Below are 10,823 nucleotides of genomic sequence, written 5' to 3'. Positions count from 1 at the left end.
CTTTTTTTCTCCCGTAATGCTTGTCTACCCAATTTACAAAAAATATACATGTTTTCCAAGAGCCAGTTTTGATCTGTTTATTTCTATTCAGTTTTACTACAACCCCTTCAGGTTTCTCAATTAGACAGTCACAGATGAAGTCTTTATTGACATATTTCCAGCTCAATAGGACTCTGGGGTAGGTAAAAATGATGAACAATTGTAATACTCTTTTGATCCAATTCCCCGTCTGCTGGTAGTGTTAAACAAATTTATTTGGGTTCCACTTTGTATTTAGATTAGATTCAACTTTCTTGTCATTGCACACTTGGGTACAAGGCAACAAATCCTGACATTGTTAGGCATTTTGGTCAACCTTGGTTGTTTTTAAATGAAATAGAAATTCAGGTTTGTTCAAAATTATTGATGCAAAATTGATCCCCCTCAACCTTTATATATATATATATATATATATATATATATATATATATATAAAGAGAGAGCGAGAGACATTATGAAAGAGTACTTATTGATTTTTTTTCTTTGCTTGAAAGGTTGATACTGTACTTTATATGGTGGCATTATTGTTCACAGTAAAACCTGGACACAGAGGAAGCTTTTTAAGTCAAAAATCAATAAAAATTCTTTATAAGAGCTTAATTCAGCTGATACTGATTAAATTTATAGCCACATCAGTTAATTTATGTGTATGTGTGAGTGGGTGGGTTTTTAGAGGTTAACCCTTTCATTGCTGTCCGCTTATTTCCTGCATTGTGGCTGAATTATTGTTTTTAATAATCTAATTGCAAACATTTGCTTCATCGTTCGGAGGAGATGATTTGGGCTGGAAGTGGTACACTAAGTGAGATGAAAGGTCCCTAAGGGGGCTCAAATGACTACTACAAGATATGTAGAGTTTTTAACAGACCATTTTCTGCTATGGAATAATAATAATAATAAAAAGGATTCTGCCTTGGAAATTAAACTATTTTCATGCAGGACAAAGCACTTATCCCATGCAACCACAAAACACCACAGCAATACAACTGTTTAAAATCTATTTCTACGCACTGTAAAGGCTTCTCTTTGTAAGCTTTATTTAGGGGTAGCTGAAAAACTGCTTTATACACAACTACCAGCCTGCATGGAGAGGTTCTTAAAACTACAGAGACACCAGCAGCTTCGAATACCTGTTTTGCTGCTCAGCAGTGGCTTTTAATAAATTAATTTGTTTGGCAGAGACTTTCAGGTTTTCCTTTATTTTGATGGTCCCTTTAACAAATTCTTTTGATTATTAACTCTCATTAGAGTCTTTGTGGAAAATTAGTAGACTTGTAGGGTTAGGGTTACAATACGCGGACTTGGAAAATTACTTATAGTCGGTAGAATGTATGTTCTTTCTCAACCTATTGCATGAGAACTGACTTGTTTAATGTGGACTATCCTCTTGGTCTTCCATTTACATAAGAAGGCCTTGCAAAGTAATTAACAAACCTGTCTGAGACCAGTTATATGAAAATATATGAGGAATAAAACAATCACTTTCTTAGTGAAACTAAAATCTGAATGATTATTTTTAAATCACACTGGTATATCACTTGCACAATAATTTAGAACAGTGTACATGGATGTTAGAGGGTGGCATTATCAGGAACCATTGCATCATTGTCCAAGTGCACATTCTTTAGTGACATTCAAAGACAAATTCATAAGTGAAATTCATTAGTAGCTCATTCATTAGTGACATACAATGACAAATTTCATTCCATTTTTCCTTATCTGACTTAGTTTTTTTTAACTGCTAACGAGCATTGTTCAGTACTGAAGCCACATTTTCAAAATGGTTCACACATTGAGCAGGACAGAAGTCTATATGCTAAAACTGTTAATTATTTTTCATTGCTTTCAGACAAAATGCATTTAATGGCCAAATTTCTCAAAATCTACAAACACTTTTGCCTAGTGACTGTTCTTTCTTCAACTCTCCCTGAGCTCAAGGAAGGAGGGGCGGTCTTGTGACTATTTTAAAAACATCATTTTTTCCTCTCTGTCAGAAATTGATGTTTAAAGATTTCCTCAGCTTTGAAGCACAGATATTTCGCCTCCAGTGGAACGGCCCTATTATGATAGCTGTGATTTATCGCCCTCCACATATGGCCCAAAACTTTATCCTTGAACTTACAGAGCTATTAGGGTTTTTAACTACAAACTGCGACCGTTTTATTCTGTTAGGCGATTTCAACGTCCATGTCTGTTGCCCTCTTAACCCCCTCTCAAAGGAGCTTTTAATGCTGATAGACTCGTTTAATCTCCAACAATGGGTTAATGAGCCCACCCATCAACAGGGGCACATATTGGACCTTGTGCTCTCCTATGGGCTATCGGTCTCTGAGCTCTCTGTATCGGACAATTTGATCTCCGACCACAAACCTATAATTTTTTCTCTCTTCCTACAAAATCTAACTCTGCCACATGATAGTGCAAAAGTTTCACGCGTCTATTCTTCCCACTTCCATCTGGATTTTAATGTTCTTTTTAATGAACTGTCCTCTCAGTGGCTTTTGGATAAACTAGACTCCGACCTAAACGCCGACCAACAGTTCGATCTGCTGAACAATTCCTGGATTTCTGTTCTAAATGAAACTGCGCCTTTAAAAGTTTTAAACCCAAACATAAGGCTGTGAAGTGGCTAACCCCCAATTTCCACCAGATGCGTAACGGCTGCGTTACGGCTCCGGCACGGCGGCGGAGTCAATAGGTTTCCATTAAAGTCAATGAGTGTATTTCCACTGAATGCGTTACAGCTGCGTTCCGACTCCGGCAATCCGCTGCCCTCCGGAGCAGATACGCAGAGCTTCTATTTTTGCCGGATGCCGGAGCGCTCCGCAGCACTACAGGGCAGAGTACGCAGGACAGGAAGTCGAGTGACAAAACAGAACAGCCAGAAACAAAATAAAAGATCCGTTTAATTTTCAAAATAAAATACACCGCGCTCATATTTCCCTACACTACACCTTGAAAACGTCATAATGGGCGGAGACAGGCTTGTTGAAGTTTTAACCCCGTTGACACGATCGATGAAGAAATGAAAAGAGAAAAGAAAAGGTTACGATAGTAACCGGAGACGTTCTATCCTATACTCCTTCGGATGGAAAACTGTTCCTGGTTTGGTAGTTCTGTTGATACAAACTACATATCGCGCGATCACACCAGAATTCGCGAGATTACGTGGGGCATCGTGACGTCAATGTCAGTCATGACCGCAGCCGTTCCGCAACAAATACGGACCTGGTGGGTATTGACGGACGACGGAACACGGAGCTGTCACGCAGCGGAGCCGTAACGCAGCCGTTACGCATCTGGTGGAAATTGGGGGTAACACCTGAAACTCGTGTGTTTAGACAAGCATGCAGAAAAAGGGAAAGAAAATGGAAAAAGGACAAAACGCAGCTTTCTTTTGAGCTGTTTAAATCTGCTCTGCTGGCTTACCAGTCTGCAGCGAAATCCGCTAAAGCGGCCTATTTTTCAAACTTGATCTCATCAAATAGAAATAAGCCAAAAATCTTATTCTCTGTGTTAAATTCTATGTTAAACCCATCTGTAATCTGCATACCAAACCCCTCTCATGATCTATGTGAATGTTTTCTGAGGTTTTTCTCTGATAAAATCATAAATCTAAGGTCTCATGTAGTTACAAACAAGTCTGTATCTATGTTGGATGATATTTTTCAGTCTTCAGGTGTTTGGGACACTTTTGAACCTGTCTCATTACAAGAACTTTCTGAAGTCATTAATGCCCTAAAACCTTCACTGTGTCCTTATGACGAGATCCATCCACGCTACCTCAAGCTGATCACAGAGTCAGTTTGCCCTACATTACTCAGTTTCATAAATAAATCCTTAGCTACTGGTATGGTTCCTACCGCTCTGAAAAGGGCAGTTGTCACCCCTCTCCTCAAAAAACCTTCATTGGACACGTCGGTGTTAAATAATTTCCGACCAATTTCTGTGCTCCCATTTGTTTCTAAGGTATTAGAAAAGCTGGTCTTAACTCAACTTCAGTCCTTTCTCAGCACTAACCACATTCCTGAACGCTTTCAGTCCGGTTTTAAACCTCTCCATAGCACTGAATCAGCTTTACTAGAGTTTTTAATGATATTTTAGTTACCACTGACTCAGGGGACTCCTTAATCTTAGTTCTCCTAGATTTAACAGCTGCTTTCGACACCATTGATCACCAGGTGCTTCTTTGGAGACTAAAATCCCTAGTGGGGTTAAAAGGTTATGTCCTGGAGTGGTTAAAATCTTACCTAACTGACCGCTACTTCTCAATAAAAATTGGAAACTACTTCTCCTCTGCTGCGCGTCTCGAATTTGGCCTCCCTCAGGGTTCGATCTTATCCCCTCTGCTTTTCTGTCTCTATATGTTGCCGCTAGGATCGATTATGAGAAAGCATGGGGCGGCAGTGGCTCAGTGGTTCATGTAGGTTGTCTACAAACCGGAAGGTTGGTGGTTCGATCCCCGGCTCCACCTGACCAAGTGTCGAGGTGTCCTTGAGCAAGACACCTAACCCCACCTGCTCCCGACGAGCTGGATGGCGCCTTGAATGGCAGACACCACAGTCGGTGTGTGTGTGAATGGGTGAATGTGAGGCAAATTGTAAAGCGCTTTGGATGGCCATGTGGTCTGTTGAAAGCACTATATAAATGCAGTCCATTTACCATTTACCAAGCATGGAGTTCAATTTCATCTGTATGCTGATGATACCCAAATCTACCTACCTATAAAAAGAGACAATCCTCTTTCTGTTACTTCGCTATTCTCCTGCCTCGACGAGATTAAAATCTGGCTGCCCATACAATCCCACTCGAGAGCTCCGCTCTGGGAATCAAAAGCTGCTCAAGATCCCTTCTTCCAGACTTAAACGCAGAGGTGACAGAGCTTTCTCTATCGCAGGCCCGAGATTGTGGAACAACCTACCAAGCCACATCAGAACTGCTCCTTCACTAGATATTTTTAAAACTCTTTTAAAAACCCATCTGTTCTCCCTTGCCTTTTTGGATTGACTGGGATAGTTTTTTTATTTACGTTCATTAGTTACAGGTAGTCGTGTGTGAAAACATAATATTTGTGATAAAGTGCTAGACATACTGTCTACTGGAATGCTAATTTCTCACACCTGCCGTTTTTAAATATTATATACCCTCAAATGCTCAATGGAAGCTATACATTCCTTTACTCGGACTGGCGTTTAACATATTCTAGTGTTGTCAAATTCTATCTGCTTTATTGTTATATGTCATGCATTTTATTTTGTACAGCACATTGGTCAGTCGGGTGACTGTGTTAAGTGGTGCTTTATAAATAAACGAACTTGAAACGAACTTGAACACTTTTGTCATTCATACTCCACAAACTCCAAAACACTATATATTTTCAGCGGCATTTTTCAAATGCTAACACACTGCTTTCAAAACTGATAAAAGCACATTCAAATCAGAACAATGATAAACTGTCTATTTCTGCAGGAATTATATTAAAAAAAAATTGTAGCATAATATTTACTGTGAAATTGAATAATAATTATTCCAAACACAACTAACAGCAATTTCTTAAGACTCATCATTTTCATCAGCACTTAACCAACTAATACTAGCTCTTACCTTTTTTTGTCTATCATATTCTTGAAAGAAAAAAAAGAACAAAAAGGAAAAAACCTGGCTACGTGTTCTTGTCATGGCACTTGTATACTGTTGTTGTTCTCTTGTTGGTCTGATTGCTTCTATTTGTTCTCATTTGTAAGTCGCTTTGGATAAAAGCATCTGCTAAATGATTAAATGTAAATGTAAATGAAAGCCAAGCTTGTGTAAATGTCCTATTTGGACAAATCTCTCTGTGATCTTTTTAATAAACAAATAGGATGGATGCCTTCAGAATGATTTTGTTTGTAAACATGGATCAAGGAAGACATTGGTGGGGAAAATGAGTGGCAGAGAGGGAGGACTAGAATCCTCACAGTACTGTACATCCATCCATTCCATATACATTTAGCTAGCGCTTGTTCAATGTAGGGTGATGGAGAGACTAGAGCCTTTCCTTGGTCATGGGCAGGAAAACCTCCTGGATAGATGGTCAGTGCATCACAGAGATGACACACACGCGCATACACTCTTACAGTCTTCAGTTCACATGTCAAGTCAAGTCACCTTTATTTATATAGCGCTTTAAACAAAATACATTGCGTCAAAGCAACTGAACAACATTAATTAGGAAAACAGTGCGTCAATAATGCAAAATGACAGTTAATAATTGAATTCAGTGATGTCATCTCTGTTCAGTTTAAATAGTGTCTGTGCAATCATTTTTCAATCAAGTCAACGATATTGCAGTAAATTAAGTGACCCCAACTAAGCAAGCCAGAGGCGACAGCTGCAAGGAACCAAAACTCCATCAGTGACAGAATGGAGAAAAAAAACCTTGGGAGAAACCAGGCTCAGTTTTGGGGCCAGTTCTCCTCTGGCCAGACGAAACCAGCAGTTAAATTCCAGGCTGCAGCAAAGTCAGATTGTGCAGAAGAGTCATCCATTTCCTGTAGTCTTGTCCTGATGGTCATCTGAGACAAAGGTCTTTACAGGGGATCTGTATCTGGGGCCTTTATGGCGCTTTTCCATTACCAGTACCAGCTCGACTCGACTCGGCTCGGCTCGCTTTTCGCTCCATTTTTCATTGCAGATAGTACCTCCACAATAGTACCTGGTTGTCATAGCGACGCTGCAGGAAACTGCCGTGACGTAATCTTCTACGCGACACACACCCGCTACCCACACACACAGAACAATGGAGGAAATCGAGTGCATGTTGTTTTTGATCCTCGGGATGTGGCTGTTTCTCACATCTGGATTGGATATATCACGCAATCTCTGGCCAAACTTTTTAAAAATGGCGGGGTTATTCTGGATACTATTGCTGGCGCGTGTAATGATGATGCAGTGAATAGTGACGATTCTCTCTGACCAATCAGCAGTCTGCTGTGTTTTCACGTCACATTATAGTATCGCCTCAGCTCGCTTGGAACCTCGCCGGAGGTGGTACGAAAAAAAGTACCTGGAAGCCGGTACAGGTACAACTTTTACACAGTGGAAAACCAAACAGAGCCGAGTCGAGGCGAGCTGGTACTGTGTAGTGGAAAAGCGCCATTAGTTGTCCTGGTCTTCGCTGTCTTTCAGGGATGTAGAGGTCCTTTCTAGGTGCTGATCCACCATCTGGTCTGGATACATACTGGATCCGGGTGACTGCAGTGATCCTCTGATCTAGATACAGACTGGATCTGGTGGCTACATTGACCTCGGAATAAGAGAGAATCAGGCTAATATTAGCGTAGATGCCATTCTTCTTAAGATGTAGCAAGTACATAGGGTGTTATGGGAAGTGTTCCTTGTTCCGGTTTATCTAATTAATGCAGCCCTAAAAATCCTTTAACGGATTTGGATATTAGAAGTGTATTAGAGTGTTATGTGTAAGCCAGGTTAAAGAGATGGGTCTTTAATCTAGATTTAGCAGTTGATTTTGATATTCTAGGTATTAACACATTGCCTAAGTTTTGAGAACGTAGCGGACGTAGAGGATTATAATGTAAAAGGAGCTCATTCAAATACTGAGGTGCTAAACCATTCAGGGCTTTATAAGTAATAAGCAATATTTTAAAATCTATACGATGTTTGATAGGGAGCTAGTGCAGTGTTGACAGGACCGGGCTAATATGGTCATACTTCCTGGTTCTAGTAAGAACTCTTGCTGCTGCATTTTGGACTAGCTGTAGTTTGTTTACTAAGCGTGCAGAACAACCACCCAATAAAGCATTACAATAATCTAACCTTGAGGTCATAAATGCATGGATTAACATTTCTGCATTTGACATTGAGAGCATGGGCCATAATTTAGATATATTTCTGAGATGGAAAAATGCAGTTTTACAAATGCTAGAAACGTGGCTTTCTAAGGAAAGATTGTGATCAAATAGCACACCTAGGTTCCTTACTGATGACGAAGAATTGACAGAGCAACCATCAAGTCATATCCTAATGACAATGAGGAATTAATAATAGTCAGAAGAGGATCTATGACTTCTGGAAGCACCTCTTTTAGGAGCTTAGATGGTATAAGGGTCTAACATACATGTTGTTGGTTTAGATTATTTAACAAGTTTATACAATTCTTCCTCTCCTATAGTAGAGAATGAGTGGAACTGTTCCTCAGGGGGTCTATAGTGCACTGTCTGATGCGATACTGTAGCTGACGGCTGAATGGTTGCAATTTTATCTCTAATAGTATCGATTTTAGAAGTAAAGTAGTTCATAAAGTCATTACTGCTGTGGTGTTGGGAAATGTCAACACTTGTTGAGGCTTTATTTTTCGTTAATTTAGCCACTGTATTGAATAAATATCTGGGGTTATGTTTGTTTTCTTCTAAAAGAGAAGAAAAGTAATCGGATCTAGCAGTTTTTAATGCTTTTCTGTAGGATAAGTTACTTTCCCGCCAAGCAATAGGAAATACCTCTAGTTTTGTTTTCCTCCAGCTGCGCTCCATTTTTCGGGCTGCTCTCTTTACGGTGCGAGTATGCTCATTATACCATGGTGTCAAACTGTTTTCCTTAACCTTCCTTAAGCGTAAAGGAGCAACTGTATTTAAAGTGCTAGAAAAGAGAGAGTCCATAGTTTTTTTTTTACATCAAGTTGTTCTGAGGTTTTGGATATGCTAAGGAATTTGGATACATCAGGAAGATAACTTAAAAAGCAGTCTTTTGTGGTAGAAGTGATGGTTCTTCCATACTTGTAACAAGAAGTAGAATTTACAATTTTGGCTATATGAAGTTTGCACAAAACTAAATAATGATCTGAGATATCATCACTTGGCTGCATAATTTCAACATTATCAACATCAATTCCATGTGACCGTATTAAATCTAGAGCATGATTTCGACAATGAGTAGGTCCTGCAACGTGTTGTCTAACCCCAATAGAGTTCAGAATGTCTATAAATGCTGATCCCAATACATCTTTTTTTTTTATTATCAACATGGATATTAAAATCACCAACTATTAAAACTTTATCTGCAGCCAGAACTAACTCAGATGTAAAATCACCAAACTCTTTAATAAAGTCTGTATGGTGCCCTGGTGGCCTGTATACAGTAGCCAGTACAAACATAACGGGATTTATCATTAACATTTGTTTCTCTGGATAATGTTATCTGAAGCACCATTACTTCAAACGAGTTATACTTGAAGACTGCCCTCTGAGAAATCCTGAAAACGTTGTTATAAATTGAAGCAACACCTCCCCCTTTGCCTTTTAGACGCGGCTCATGTTTATAACAGTAATCTTGGGGGGTGGACTCATTTAAAATAATGTAATCATCAGGTTTTAGCCAGGTTTCTGTCAAACAGAATACATATATATTATGATCAGTGATCATATTTACAAAAAGTGTTTTCGTAGAAAGGGATCTGATATTCAATAAGCCAAGCTTTATCATTTGTTTATCCATATTGCATCTGTTTTTTATTTGTTGAACCTCAATTAAATTGTTAATCTTAACCTGGTTTGGACGTTTTTTGTATTTTCTAGTTCGGGGAACAGACACAGTCTCTATAGTGTGATATCTAGGTGAAAGAGTCTCTATGTGCTGAGAATTAGCTGACCTCTGTGATGTGAGGCAGCTAGCAGACGGTCGGTTTAGCCAGTCTGTCTGCTTCCTGACCTGGGCCCCAGTTAGTCAGGTATAAACACTAAGACTATTTGCCATATTTCTAGAGAGAAGAGTGGCGCCACCCCAGGAGGGATGAAGACCATCTCTTTTCAACAGGTCAGGTGTGCCCCAAAAGCACGACTACGCTGCCTCACTGTCACCCAGTTGCCCTGCTGTGAGGGCTCTGTTGCCGGAACCAAACAATGTACAGGAATCCCTGAGCTAGACGCATCAAAAGCCATATCTAGAGCCCTAACATTCTTACTGTCCTCAATTAAAGTTTGGATGCGTGTCTCTAATTCTGAAATCTTCTCTGTCAGCCTAACTATTTCACTGCATTCATCACATGTGAATCCCTCATCTGCGACAGAGATAGATAAACTGTACATGTGGCAAGTGGTGCAAATAACAATAGCAGGAGAAGCCATTACTCACCGTGCTTGATGAAATATTCTAACTGCGGTTGTTTGATGAACTTGTGAAAAACTGGAGCGAGAGAGGAGAGGAGAGGAGAGGAGAAAAGAAAACAGCGATAGGTTCGAATGAAAACGCTAATGACAAGCTAACGAGTGCTAACCACGGTCCGTGTCACTAGTTAAAAATTTAGATTTCCCAAGTCAGAAAAATATATAACACTGACTGTACTAGTGGTTTTGGGTATTTTAATAAAAACAATCATACATATTGTGCATTTAAAATAGGTTATTTTTGGTCAGAAAAGAGAGTTAAGAGGTCTGAAACATATCAATTAAACAAAACTGTTTTATTGCATTCCTTATTTAAATGACACCAGTTGAGTCAAGAGTACGACATATAAAGTTTAAGATGTTTTAAACTATCTATATAAAAGTCAGGAAAAAGCTCAACAACATGCCACAAACAAATCATTTATCATCAACATTATTTATATTTCCGTAGGTGACCGAAGTGCAGTTCTGAGTGGCCGTTAACGGGCCATGAGTCGGTGTCTGCTGCTCTGATCCACCAGTCTGTGATACTCTGCTAGTTTATCTTTCAGATTCTTGTACATCTGTAAACAGAGAAGTCAAGTCAAATCAACTTTATTTGTATTGCACTTTATACAATACAGATTG

General features: G+C 39.4%; 1 protein-coding gene across 1 annotated transcript in view; it reads right to left on the bottom strand.

Moving 5' to 3' along the window:
- Positions 1–10,473: 10,473 nt before the first annotated feature.
- The window catches only part of nup160 (nucleoporin 160), a 111,289-nt gene continuing 110,939 nt past the window's right edge, over positions 10,474–10,823 (bottom strand). The window contains exon 35 of the mRNA XM_059545723.1: positions 10,474–10,759. Within this exon, the coding sequence (XP_059401706.1) occupies positions 10,676–10,759 (84 nt within the window). The 3' untranslated portion in view covers positions 10,474–10,675. The remainder of the gene's footprint in view (positions 10,760–10,823) is intronic.

Source organism: Carassius carassius, chromosome 50, assembly GCF_963082965.1.
Source record: "Carassius carassius chromosome 50, fCarCar2.1, whole genome shotgun sequence".
Taxonomy (NCBI): domain Eukaryota; kingdom Metazoa; phylum Chordata; class Actinopteri; order Cypriniformes; family Cyprinidae; genus Carassius; species Carassius carassius.
This window is presented reverse-complemented; position numbering and strand designations above follow the sequence as displayed.